At 36.1% G+C, this 15,122-nt stretch overlaps 1 protein-coding gene across 1 annotated transcript in view; it reads right to left on the bottom strand.

The window, feature by feature from the left end:
• The window catches only part of PPFIA2 (PTPRF interacting protein alpha 2), a 363,489-nt gene that overhangs the window by 135,296 nt on the left and 213,071 nt on the right, over positions 1-15,122 (bottom strand). The window contains exon 6 of the mRNA XM_067312975.1: positions 5,985-6,149. Coding sequence (XP_067169076.1) covers positions 5,985-6,149 — 165 coding nt within the window. The remainder of the gene's footprint in view (positions 1-5,984; positions 6,150-15,122) is intronic.

The following is a 15,122-nucleotide window of genomic DNA, read 5'->3' as shown; positions in this document are numbered from 1 at the left end:
ATAGTCAGATAGACTTTTCTGCCATGAATTAATTTTAAGAGAACCAGCATTTTTGAATCTCAGCTAGGATGATAAAACTTGGTAGCTGCTTTTCTCTGTGAAGATCAGCTGGACTATTTTCCTTAACAAATCTCCAAAAGAGGGTTTGGAGGAGAAGTTGCTTAAAATGGTTTCTTTTTTTTAAATGCCCCTTTTAAAAGTTGAATGAAAAGTTTAAGTTAAGGTAGAAAAAAAGGTTGCAGGAAAAGAAACATGTTCAGACAGATGTTAGAAGGCAAGTAAAGCTACAGAATGGTTTAAATAAAATGACCATTTTTCCAGTTTTTCTGCTTCCTGAATTGCATAGAAGGAAAGTGTTCTTCCTCGCCTATTCTATGCTAAGTGTCTAACTGAACCATGAAGTTAATTTGAGCTTCTATTTTATATTCAGTACTGATGATGTCTAGTAAACCAATTCTTCATTTGCTATCCATATATATCCCAAAATACCCTATAGTGCTGTCTTACATTATTTGTACATCTTTTACTGCATGAAATAAAACAAAACAGCTACATATCAGCTACTTAGCAGCCATAACAGAAGTCTTTGAGTCCTCAAATATTAAGGTGGTCAGGGGTGATTAACTGGTGAGAAATTATATAAAATATATTTTATTAACTAGATTGGCTATTCTAGGACTTTTTCTATGGCTTCCTATGCTAACTGAGGATATTTTATACCTTAGAGCACCAAGAAAATCTAGAACTGGCAGCAGAATTGCCAATGATGTCCTGTGTTTTCAGATTTCTAAAAGTTAAAGATTTACAAATTTTAGCAGAATTAGATATATAAAGATGTTCAAAAACGTGTACAGTTTCTGTCAAATAAAATTTCTAAACAGTAATATTCATTTTATGCAGTATCATTTCCGTTTGTTGTGCCACGGACTCACTTGGCCGAGGAAATATGATGAGATTACTTCCAGATACACATAAAATAGTAAATGTTTAAAAACTAAATTAACTCTTTCATTATCCCCATGTCCTAAGTGAAAATTATCACAAAATACACTGCAATTACAAAAGAACAGTCTATGAAGACTGCTGTATAATATTTTTAGGATCTCATGTGGATAATGGTAGAATAACAGCATATTCTTACTGCCCACTATTCCTTGGGATATGTATTGAGTTCAGCCAAACAGGATCTGCTTTCTAGTGTGGGAAGCTCAAGAAAACTTTTATTCTACAGGGAGTGAAGAGATCCTGAAGGAGCTGTCAGACACTGAAATAATTCTCAGCAACAGTCATGCTTTCTCTGATTAATGCAATCATGGCCATAGTTTCTGTATGCTATTCTATCTTTTGGATGAAAGCTAAAGGCAAAGTTCAGCCTTCCTGTAAGGCAATAGCCTTCTTGAAAAAAGTTAAGGCATCACTTCTGGTACTCCTGATATTGAAACAGGCCTCCCTGGAAAGAAGAATCCTAAATTGATATGTTTTACATACATCTTACATCTTGCACACCATTTTGTATTTTTCATTGCCTTTTGTTACAGTAGTGAGTATGTTTTTTTTGGAATTATTGTACTGTATACATAGTAATCCTTGAACCACCAATTAAGGTCTGTAGTACAGCCTGTTACAACACCTCAAAATGTTTTAGTATAGGAAGTGAGAACATGAAAGAAGAGACCAAAAATGAAAATTTGCATTTAGGAAGACTGTAAACATTTGCCCAGGACTTTTGTAAAGATACTAAGGCTAACATTCTTATGAAAAGATCTTGTTACACTTTTTCAAGGGTGTAATGGCTAAGTTACTGATTTCAAGTCAACATTGTCTGTGAAGAAAAAACAAAAAAGAAAAGTTTCCAACATTAATTTGCAAATGGTCAGGATACATTTTCAATACACATCTGACAGTTTTCTTTACTCTTCATCCATTAACCTACTTCCTTTTAGAGTATATTTTCTGATGGGGCAGATTTACCTTCCTGTAACATCAAAAGAAAATATATCGTGTTGCATGTGTCATATCACATATCATATCATTTGCTTCAGTGTTTACTGGTCAGGTCTGCCCTCAGGCCTTCCAGGTCCCTGAGAGTAGCAGCAGAGCCTGTGGGAGTGAAGCATTACCACAGTAGAGGAAGGTAGGACACAAGCAAATCAGACATTCACAAGTCCAAGGGAACACACTGGCTGCATCCAAGGATGCTGAGAGACTTGGTCAATGTCATAGTGAGACCCTTCTCTATCATCTTTGACAGGTCATGGAAGTCAGGGGAGGTTCCTGATGACTTGGAAAAAGCAAATGTCACATCCATCATCAAGAAAGGCAGGTAGGAGGATCCAGGGAACTGCTGGCTGCTCAGTGCTGGGAAGGTCATGGAAATTACCTTCCTCCAGAAGCCATTTCCAGACGCATAAAGGACAAGAAGGTGACTGGGAACAGCCAGCATGGATTTGCCAAAGGCAAATGGCATCTGGCTAACCTTATTGCCTTGTGTGATGAGATGATTTGCTTCATGGATAAGGGAAGAGCAGGGGGGATGTTGTTTACCTTGACTTTAGCACGGCTTTCTGCAAGATCTTCCATTTATCACTATAGAGAAATTGGTGAAATACAGATTGAATAAATAGATTATAAAGAGAGTGGAAAATTGGCTGGACTCCCAGCCCCAGAGATTTGTGAGCAGTGACACAAAGTCCAACTGCCTTCTGATTACTAGTGGTGCTGCTTAGGAGTGGATACGGAGACTGATATTGCTTTATGACTTTATTAATGATCTAGATGATGGGGTAGAGTGTACTCTCAGCAAGTTTGTGGTCTATACCAAATTGGGCAGAGTGGTCTATATGCTGGAGGCAACGCTCCTATTCTGAGTGACCTTGACAGGCTGGAGAAATGGGCTGACAGAAACCTCCTGAAGTAAACAGAGATAGAGGATGGGCTGGGGACTGACCAAGGAGAAGGCAGCTTTGCAGAAAAGATCTGGGGGATGTTGTGAACAGCAAGTTGAACATGAGTGTGCCCTTGTGGTGAAGAAGGCCAGGCACCTATGGGGCTACATTAGCAAAAGTGCAGCCAGTGGGTTGAGAGAAATGATTATTCCCCTCTGCTCAACACTTGTAAGACTGCATCTGGAGTACCGTGTCTGGTTTTGGGCTTCCCGGTACAAGAAAGACCCTGACAGACTGGAGTGAGTTCAGCAGAGGCCTACCAAGATGGTCACATGGACTAAAGCGCATGGCATCCGAGGAGAGGCTGAGAGAGCTGGCAGACTTTATTGCTGTCTACAGCCACCTGATGGGAGGGTGTGGAGTAGATGGAGCCAGATTTTTTTTGGAGATACACAGTGGTAGGACAAGAGGGAACAGCTGCAAGTCTCAAGAAGGAAAATTCCAACTAGGTATTAAGAAAGAAAAATTACAATGAAGATAGGCAAACACCGGACTAAGTTTTCTCCCTGGGGATATTCAGAACTTGACTGGACAGGGTCCTGAACAATCTGAAATAGTTCGCCCTGCTTTGAGCAGGAGGTTGGGCCAGATGTCCTCCAAGAGGCCCAACCTACATTATTCTACTATTCTCTGAATAACTTCAACTGGTTTTGATAGGCGGAATCATATCTTATTTCTGAAGGCAATGAAACACATCTAAAATATATGCTGTACAATTTTTCTGTCAAAGAAAGTACAGAACAGATGACTCATATACCATAAAAGTTTATTTGCACATTTGGGTGTCTGCAGTCCTTCTTACTTCCATCATTTTTGAGTAAAAATCCCGATAATGCTGACAATATGTGGTATAATGTGGTAGCATTATATCATCAGGTATCCAGATGGTATATAAAACATCTTGGCTCCAGTCTTTCTATTGAGAAATATTATAACATGAACATATAATTTTATACATGATTTGTACCTGAAAATAATGGGCCCTAGTTTAAAACAAATTAGTTTAAAAATATTTAGTAAACTGTTTCCTCAATTACCCTTGGAATGTTTTATAATGAAAGTATGAGTTAAGTTAAAATTATACAAATCTACTAAAATGATGGCACACGGCTAATTTTTCTACACTGATAATTATTGTTACCACTGGGACAGAGACCCTGTACACACATTTGATGTATACCTGTGTTATGCCAAAATTTTTAAATGAGCTGATTACTGATTCTAATCTGTTATGTAAAAAAATAGAAAATATAATTTTCAGAAACGTAGGTGGAAATATTATATTTAACTCCAACCTGATTCTGTATGGTAATCTTCAACCTGAGATGTAAAATAAACTGCATAGTAGAATAAAACCTTTGCAAAAGAAGATATCTAAAAAGCACATTACTGCTTAGTAATCAGAATCTATTTAAAGATTCGTTCTCATGATTTCTTATATTTATCCAACAAACTGTCAAAAAGTATAAAGCATGAGAGCCCCTACTCTTTATAGTTTTATCAGTCTTTAAAATGTTGAATAAAAGATCAAGGCTCAAACCATAAACCCTATTAATCCTCATAAGATATTTTTAATAATACAGGATTAGTCATAATGGCAGCCAAAACCTTATAAAACCAAACTGTTAACAGCAGCTAAAAGCCACTGTATTCCTTTTCTAAACTTCCTTTAAGTGTGCTTTCATGATGCATAACTGAATAGAACATATTCACTTATACCTATTCGCAAAATATAAGTTCAAACTTGGCATTTCTTAAAGTTATTTAAATTCATTTAACCTTGAACCTGATAGTTAAATCCTGTATAAGTTATAATCTATAGTGTTCCTCAACTTTATTAGCAATGAAAAATGAATACTATTATATAACTGCAACTGCTCTATTCATAAAGCTGCTTTTTTTAATAACAGCTCCTTAAATATAGTCAACTTTCTGAGTATATTTCTGAAAAAGAAAAAGTTAAATGTATTACCATGAGACCACTGAACTGGTTCTATAAAGCGCAGGTCAACTGTGTAGTGCACAGCTCCCAATGCTGTGGTGCACAAGATGTCTCTCCTGCTTACCCAACCATATGAGACCCAGACACAATTCAGCTGCAGTGCTGAGCCCAAGCAAATGAGCCAAGACAGACCCCACAAGGAACTAGGCATGTTGCTGGTGAGCAGTGATTCTCAGGTGCTCCCCATGTGTAGTTTCGAAGCACTTTCCAATTCAGATACAGTATCTTTTGAGTATACTGTTTCTAGACTTAAATGGCTTTCTGAATTCATATAAGGCAATGCTCAAGGTGATTCCTCATAGTCATACTGAGTTATATTCACACTAAATAGTTTTTCCAGCACTGGACACATGGGGAATGCAGTGCAAAGATCCCCTCAATCGGCATAACCAGACTCAGTTAACATCATCAGTGTTTCTCATCTTGGTTCTGCAAGCCTTCCATTACTTCTGATAATGAAAGATTTTACTCATTTTAGGTTACTATACTCTTACAGGAAATGATGCGCTTATGTAGTAAATGCTGAAAAATGTCTGAAACTTAGGAGGTTTTCCTCTAATAACAATATTTCTATAAGTTGTAAAAATTTTGAAGAGGCAAGTTCTTCTATGTAGTTGGGAATGCTATCTCATTCTGCCTTTTTACTCTCAGTTTGTGGATAAGATATTGAAATTTGAGATACCTATATTTTCTCAGCAATAACTTACTTAAAAAAACATACAGCAGAGATAATAAACCCTATGGTGTCATGTTTACTTAGTGTTAAATAAGAGGAGTATGTCTGGTAGGGGTGAGACTCGCATGAAATTGTTTTACAACAGTCAATACTATTGACTACAAATGATAGCTATAGTGACATGAAGTGTATTAGAGCTATTGGTCATGCTTTCTTAAGGATGTCTTTGGATGTGTATAATTGCTGTAAGTACAGGACATATTCCAAAAAGGAAATTAACAATACTATTGCTCTGTCGCATCGCGAGGCACAATAAAACAAATGTAAGAGTGTATTTGGTAAGCTTTTTTCCATACTGTACCTTTTCATCCAAAGCCTTGTGATGCTCAAACAGAGATTTCAGGGCTTTGAGGACCTCAACTTCACTGGAAACTCCTGAGGGAGACTGTGCTTGCCGTTTCACCACTGTCATCCTCAGTGACCTTTCGTGTCTTGAGACAAGGCACTCCAAATGCTCCAGTAACAGCTATTGGATTTAATATAAAAAGTTATTAATTTGTGTGCACCTAAATGCCATGGAAATTCTAACTACAAAGCGCACAGGACCAAACGGCAATGCTCTTGGCAAACTTGCTATGGGAGAGACTGCTGGAATTGCTGCCAACATTTCATGATTCTAAATCAGATGGAATAAGTAGAAAAATAGGAAATGTACTCATTGTTTCATTTAAAACTCTGCTATGAACAGTGAGAACAAAAAATCACTCGGCACAGAGTCACTATTTAACTAAATTAAATACATATTTACAATATTATTTGTCATAGTAATTGATTAGCATTAACAGCCAAATAACAAACAAAACCAGTCTAAAACATTATGTAAAAATGCTGAAGTAGTTTATAATTTATTCAGCCTAACTGTAATATATTTTTTATTTATACTGGAAGTCACTTAACATTGGATGTAAAAATAAACAGAAAATTTCATTAAAATTTTAAGACAGTATTTATTCTAAATGCCCTGGCTAATGGTGTTTGTCACTAGCATGTTCTCTAATGTCTCTGTTGTATTACAACATGATGGAAGACAAAAAGGTCCATAAGCAGCATTTTTTAGGCAATTGTAAGTAACATTTTATATATGATAATTATTTTGCATTATTACTGTAAGTAGCTTAAGGAAATACTGAAATAATATCTTAGAAAATATACCATTTATCTATACTTTTATATGACCATCATTGCTGTTCTTAGTGTCTGAACACACATGAGCACTGGTTAGCTGTAAGGCTAAAACAGGGTAGCTAAATTCATAGTGCATGATAAATGTATTGTAATTACAACACACAATTATATCTAAATCACTGAACCGGAAATTTGAAGGTTACATAGATAATTATTTATCATTGCTTCTTTGATATGGTTCTTAATATAGATACTATTAGAAAAGAGATATATTTATCTTTAATGCATAGTTATTCTCAGCCACATAATGATCTTTGTTGTTACATGAATTAAAAGACATGGAAGAGCAAAACCAGACTGTAATCACATTGTAATTGTAATATATAGCTATTAAACTAGGAATGACTTGGGTTTAATGTTATCTATGCTTCAGTCATGGTTCCTGTATCTGGATTTGCACCTGGTTAATAGTTTACAATAATTCCATTATTCAGAAAAAAATAGTGAACACATATGCAAACAATGTTAATACATTAAGAATTGTAATGACCCCATGCAGCTGAAGAAAGGAGGAATGTATTTTTGTCATTTTTGAATTCAAGTGATGGACCAAATTTATCAAGAGCAAATGAGCATGAAGACACATGAACTTTGTCTTCTGATCCCTGTATGGCTGAAGGCAGATGTTGAAGGATTTTTAATAATTTGAGGCAGTCTGAAGCAATAGGCAGGTGTGAAGCGGCCTGTTCATGATAGAAGCATCACGAACCTGATACTGGAATGTGGTAAGCTTGTGCTTCAGGTTAGATCGGAACAGCCTCTAAATATTTACGGAGTATTTCTGTTCACATCAGCACTTAAAGCACATATCAGCACCGTTAAGTGCTACCAGGAATTTCTGAATTAGGGTCTACATTCATATATCTTCATGTCTTTTCCTAGGCCATGGAGATTACTGGAGGAAAGAAAGTTCTAGTTGATTTCTAATGCTATGTCTGTCCCCTCCCTCCTGAAGGACTGTGCTACTGCAACATTTCCTTCTGCCAGCAGCCAGGCTCTGCCCCACTTTGGAGCCCCAGGGTAGCCAGACTGTGACTCGAACCCCAGGCCGTGGACCTACATTTTGCAACTGTCGTTCCTACTTGGTGGCTGCTCCTGTCAGAGTCTGACTCATCTGTCTATGCAGTAACTTTTCAATGCATCACACCTATTTCAGAAACAGTCCAAACCTAGTCAAAATGCTATTAATTACTTGGAAAATTGGGGGGAAAAAAAGGAAAATGTTGAACCACTGTTAACTATTAGCATGGTCATACCTTCTACCTTCTGCAAATCTGTGACTGTCTGCAGCTCACACTGACACTCATTAAAACAGTCCAGAATAACAAAATCTTGGTAACTAATTTTTGCCCCACCACTGGGCAAATTTATATTTGATACCCTGCCACCTTTGACAGCTTATCTTCCCAACACTGTGATGATAGGAAAGGAAAATCCTGAGACCCTGTATATGAGTTCTAGCTGGAAAGGAAAATGAGAAAATCTGAAAAATCAGGGAGAAAAAGGATGGCAATACGAAATTCCTGACGTGGAAAAAACTTTCAGGGCAGAAGGAATTACACAGAACCTATAGAACAGAGAAAAATAAGGAACACAGGAAAAAACAAAGTACATCCAGCACCTTGTTTTGAGTTGGGGTAGACAAAAGATCTTCACAGTGAATTGGAAAACAGCATGGACAGAAGAAAGATAAGAATCTTCTTATGAGAAGGAAGAATGGAGACTGAAAAGAGTGGTGGAGAAAAAACTTTTGTTAAATAAGGTTTCCAAGTACAAGAAGACAGTAGAGTGGTGGGAACTCAGCATTTCTAATGGGGTGAATGTGGAGGAGTTTACTCTGTGGGATGAATACTACAGCACCCTAGTCCATTGTACATTAGCAGATAAAATATTTATCTTTAGCTTAAGTTACTATCATGTTAGAAATATGCATAATGTATAAAACTGAATCAAAAGAAATGTACCCATTGAATATGCACACAAAAGCAATTTTAGACCTTAATGTAAAATTACCATTTTAGAGGTGACAAAAACATATTTAAAAGTCAGCATATATTTCATAGTGGTTGTTAAATAAATCTTCAAGCATAAAACATTGAATTGCCTATATTACTGGAAAAGGAAAGATGAGCTGACATCACGGCAAAGTGTCGAGGTGCCCATGGGGAATTACTGCATTACTTGTTAACACTCCCTGCTTTTTCTTATTATTCTTATTCACCCAAGCTACTCAGATAACACATGTTCATTTTTCTGGAAATAACCCCCTGAAGACCAGAATTTTCCTTACCATCAGCCCTAAGATTGCTCAAGAAGGCACGATGACAGTTTTCTGGCTAATAGCAATGCTTTATTTTTGCCTTTGAACAAAAGTCAACTCTATTTCTTTACAAATTACAAAATAAAAAGATTAATGCTTATTGGCAAAGCCGTGTTAGCTGACCAGACCATATTACTAACCAGCTTTCCCAGCGCCACATTATTCCTCACCGTGCTGAGAGGGGGAAGAACAATCCATGCATTAGAACCCTTGACTGGGACTGAACACCGAACGTCACATCCTTGCTCCCTACTCTACAGAATTGATACTGCTATTTTACCCATCTTTACCTCAATTACAAAGGTATTAAAAAAGGGTAATAGATCTTCCCTACTTCCCTGAGAATGGCAAATGTAACTACACTTACAGAACTGTGAAGCATTCAGCTACTACAACGATGGGAGAAAGGACATAAAAATACATAAAATTGACATTGAAGATACTGCTGTGTCCAGGCAACGTTTAAGTTAAACACCTGAAGGAAATCACAATATCTGCCTTGTGAGCATGTTGAGGACTTTCTCCTCTATGAACTTCACAAATTACTACCCCAGGTATTTGTGAGAAGAACACCACAAGATGTCATATCAAAATGATATTGTAGAAATGTTAGTATTTGATTTATATTACAAAAATTTGTTAGGAACAGCTTTAGGTATTTTTGCATGTTGCAGTTAAGCACTGGCATTAGTAAACAGCGTGTGCTGCTGAGCATTTTCTGCTCCCTCACGCCATGTTAAGCCGCTACAGTCACAGAGCACTCACAGGGACCGGCAGGCTGCAGAGAAAAGAAGATCAAGATCAACAGCAACAAGCCGGACAGAATCACCCAAGCATAACGTCAGGTCATTGCTACGCTCTTCCTACTGCCAAACAAACTTGCCAATGATTTATGAAATAATCTGACAGCCAAATTTTACTTTCATGCTGAAAAAATTTTAGCATCCCCCAAATGAATTGCTGATAGTTGTATCTTAGCTAAATTGGATGAAGGTTTCCTCAGACTCTCCATGAGCATAAGGAATATTTAAAAATCAGTATTTAAAAACTGAAAATTTCTCTACTATATATTTTGTGAAGGAATGAATCATTTAAAAATGTTAATTAGAACACAATCCACATGGAAAAAAATTTAGAATATACCCAGCTTCCTCTGTTTCTCAAATCACTTCCAAAGCACTTTTGCAAGTGATTGACTTCTGTGAAATAGAAATACAAAGTAAAATTTAGCAATGTAAACTACACGTGCGTAGGATAGCAGTGTCATTTGCCAACCACTATATTATCTTCTACTATCATTACCACATGGACAGGCATTCACCTATGAAAAATGAAAAAAGTTAAAAACATTCTTTTTTAGGGATGGTGATTCAGTAGTTGAAATTAATGCAACTCATTAGAGTTTGTGTTATGACAGGACCTGGATTTTAATTAATGTAAAATATTTTATCTTTACTCTCTTTATTTGCAACAAGCTATTTTGCAAAAAAAAAAAAAAAGATCATGACAGGGTAATAAATGGAGGAAGGAAAGAATCAGGAGAGGGTGATGGAGAGAAGAGGAACAGACAGTGAAATATAGGGAAAAAAGAATATAGAAGAAAAGGGATTTGCTGAAATGAGCCAGAATTAGCTTAAGGGATTCCCTAGAGGAACAGGGCAACCCATGGAGAAGGCAATGCTCTTTCCAGGCCCAGCTTAAAACTTCCCACCAGCACAGGCAAAATTGAATTTCCCTTCAGTCTATGTTTAGAGTGCACACTGTTCAGTGAATCTCCATCTCTGGTGCAAGCAAAGATGACAGGTAAAATATAAACAGATATGAGGTTGCAGATTATCTCTAAAACCAGTCATATGCTTTTCTTCAGCACTTGCACAACACTGATGGGAGCCAATTTGCACCAATGATCAACTGGGGCAACCTTAAATAGTTAGAAGTGAGAAAAATAAAGTTGCAGCCTAACTGCAGTTCATGTCCTGTGTCTGTCTATTTGTACATGCAAAACAGAAGAGAAAGCAGTGGGAACCTAAAATCTGAATGAAAAAATATAGGTAAAGTAGAAGTAGAAAAGAAAAGGTAATCATCAGGATAATGATAGAAAGTGATAGCAATAAAGATTTTCATTAGAATAATGAATATAAATATAATAACTATTAGCTTATACGGTGTCTGAAAATACAGGTATTGAATACTATAATCTATTGTTACTGTGCTATATGACAAAAGCTCTTATTTTGAAAGAAAATACATGGGAGTACATAAAATAGAGCATAATATTGAGGCAAAAATTATGTAATTTTAACATAATTTTTAATGTAAATTACTGTTATTTACATTAGTGAAATAATGACTTTGCGTTTACAGACTTTTAGGATACAGTTATACTTATTTTCATGAGTCTGATGCTTTCAGACTATAAGAACTCCCCTCATCATGTTTAATAAAGAAAATAGAGTGCCTGATTTAGTTTCAACACCTCTTAAAACAATGTAATCAAAAGGATCCCTAAGAAAATGAGCTAAAAAAGGAGTAGAAAGTATAATTTCACAGATATTCTTAGAGTTTTGTAACAGAATAAAATGGCAATTTAATCATAAAATTGAAGGGTAAAATTATGGTCTATGAATGTTATGAGACTGCAGTGGCTAACTGAAGAAGTTTCATAGACCATTCATCAACAAATTGAGACAATAAAAGGTGAATAAAATCAAATCTAGGTTAGCCACATTCCCTTTAAGTGCTTCAGCTCCTGAGGTATTGAATAAAAGAAAGATGACGACACTGTCTTTATTACTGCTATTTTATTCAGGAACACTGGGTTTCATTTTTCCTGTTCCTAAAAATGCTTGCAGTAAAATATTTCAGAGCAGTTTAAAGTAACATTTTAAGCTATATACAAAATGTATACAGAGGTGTTTGATTTTTTGTCGTCGTGAAAAAAAATACAACCAGATCATCCATATAAGTATTTTAAAAGAATTTTTGTTTCAGTCACCAAATCAACCCCCAAATTTCCTCGTAATCTAATTGTGATTTAATAACTAAATCCTATGAACTTTCTCTACTTTTAAAGAATACAGATTGGCACAAAAATAACTTTCACTTTTAATTTAAACTGGTGTTATGTTACCATTTCCATTAAATAATATGCTAGATTGCACTGATCTAAGTTCCAGCTTCAGAAAAGATTCTATATCTTTCTACATGCTATAGGGTGATTATTCTTTTTGAAATACACTTATATCCAGAGAAATAACTGTAACAGTTCCTATAAAGATCTCTTTGCATATGTTTTCAGTCTCATGTGCAATGATTTTACAGAGGGAACCTGTTTGTCTTCCTGTCAGCAATGCTGCACCAATCAATACACACGCACATGCTCTGCATTTCTATTTTGCCTCATGTATTGACAGGTTAAGTTGCCAACTAAATTCTTCACATGAAAATTTTTCTTTTGTAATATATGAGAAAAAGCAAATTATCATAGGCAAATACATAATCAACAGGAAAAGTTCATTAAGGGCCTTCGCTTAAGATATTGGTAGGAAGGTCGAGTCAGAACTCACAGATTTAAGTTTGGAGCAAGGTTTAAACCCTAGTATTTTGACTGAGGCTTGGGAGTTTCTGGGTCCTAAAGAATGTAATTCCAGCACGTTCTCTCTCTGATATGTTTTAATGTCACGGTCTGGCGCTGCATCTTGGCATAGAGTGGGAAATCAGGAGGTGTGTGTTTCCTGTGGAAAGTGGCAAAAACTGTACCAGGTTGTTGCCAAGAAACAAAGAAACACATGGATGTGGGTCTAGAATAAAGAAAAAACTACTAGCTAGGCATAACTGAAAATGTAGAAGGTGGTTGGAAGGGGAGAGATAGTTGGGAATGTCTACTCAGAACTTGACAGACTTGCCAGTTTTACTTCTTCTTGGTGATCTTCAGATTGAAGCAGTAGATAATGCAAACAGTATCTTTATGCTGTAACCCAGGGAGATAAAAAGTTGGATTAAAAAGTATAAAAATAAGACTCTCAGAATTTAGAATGAAGTTTCTTTACTTAAAAGTAGTAGGAAGGGTTACTTTGGAAAAAAGTGGTTCTACTGAGTAGTTCTACCACATATGGCTATGCAAGAGAGTGTCTTGGGAAGGCAGGGAAGCCGTGCTAGCCTAACCAAGCTAGAGCAGGATCAAGTGTGAACACTAGTGGGATGGATGGAAAGCAGAAAGTATTAGTTGGACTCTAGATGATAGAAAAGACATTTCATTTCCTCAGTACCAAAGTATATCAGTGGTCCTCCAAATATTATTACTTTATTAGAATCTTTGTTTAAATATCAGAAAATTTTTGGGAGAGCTTTTTATGACAAAGTATTAAAGCTGTTTCATATTAGTAACTATTAGTAACTGAACATAAATCTCATTTTGCAAAAGTGCATCTTTATAGGCAATGCCTTGTCAAGGAACATTGCTGGAAGTCTCATCACTAGCATGTCATTGAGCTTGTACTCTGAACACAGCAGCCTTGTATCTTATCTGTTCATATTTCCCTATAAATAAAGTGTACAGGAACCTATAGAAGACAGCATGATTATCAGAGGGGACTCTGGCAACTGAGAGCCTGGCAAGAACATACACATGACCTGATGGGGGTATAACTTAATGCTACAGGACATGTCTCCAATTTTTTTCCCTCTCCTTCCCCACTAATGTTTGGACTAACACCACTAATATTTTCCCCTAGTGATTATTGTTGCATTCCTTCAAACTATATATTTTGTAGCCTAAATCTTTTCACCTCCAATGTCTAGCTCCTTCCGCATTCTCAAGACACACTGGTAGAATTTATTAATTTTAGCTGTGAGGACTTCCAGCAAGGTCATCACACACTATAACTTTCATTCCTTGGTATTAATTCTCCTGGAAATCTCTTAACAATTTTTCTTTTACATAACATAAGAAACATAAAAGTGGCTGATCTTTAAGTTTCTTGGTTTGCAAAGAAGATGCCTATGACAGAGCTCAATCAGACTTAGGTGATGACTTGTAGTTGACCCTTTTTTCATCTCAGTCTTTTGATAAGTGACTATCATTGACTATTAGGCTGTCTTGGATTTCTCCTACTCCAATCTGTTTATTATATCTGATCCACAGTAGGTATCAGTATGCTGCAGTTTTAATATACCAACCTGGCCTTGGTATTCAGTGGGCTTAGTATTGAAATGAACAAAGCATTGTGCTAGATAGAGTTATATGCGTATTTATGAAGAACTTACAAAAAGTGAGATGACATTATAAATTTAGTATATATGGTGTTTTTTTTATATAAAGAAAGGCAAATGGAGATATGTCCTGTTTACCTTAGTTCAGTGGAGGAATGGGTTTATGTAGATTACTCAATAGATAAAATTGTCTGAGCATGTACCTTAACTGCATCTCTGTGTCTCCAAAAGTTTGCACTGGAAATAAACACAAAGTATTCTTTATTCTACATAAATGGTTTTAATTGACTTTCCTAAGTTTTCTTTAAACACTATGATAATTGGTATATATAGCAGTTACTGGTAATTTTTAAGCAGCTATAGAAAACTTCAGATTTGTAGTTGAGATGGCTTTCTAAACCTCAAGAATGCAGTGTAATCTCTAAGTGCTTCTCCACCCATTAACATTATTTTTGTAGGAAAATATGCCATTCTGGAGTGTTTAAGAATGTATAAGATTCATGGGAGAAAAAGCAGGTCTGTTCTATGTTCTGCATCACATTAATGGGGAAACATCACACTAATCATTCATTTTTATGATTATCCCTTCTTGCTCCTGCGAGCTAGCATGTAGGTAGATGAGGCAGCTTCATCTCCTTGTAGGGATCTGTATCGTATTTCCTTCTTTGGATTTCTGAAGTCTATGGTACCTTGGCTTTCTATGATGAAAGGAGAGGGAAAGAC

The sequence above is a fragment of the Apteryx mantelli genome, chromosome 1 (assembly GCF_036417845.1).
Source record: "Apteryx mantelli isolate bAptMan1 chromosome 1, bAptMan1.hap1, whole genome shotgun sequence".
Taxonomy (NCBI): domain Eukaryota; kingdom Metazoa; phylum Chordata; class Aves; order Apterygiformes; family Apterygidae; genus Apteryx; species Apteryx mantelli.
Note: the sequence above shows the minus strand (reverse complement) of the source record. Positions and strands in the feature narration are given on the sequence as shown.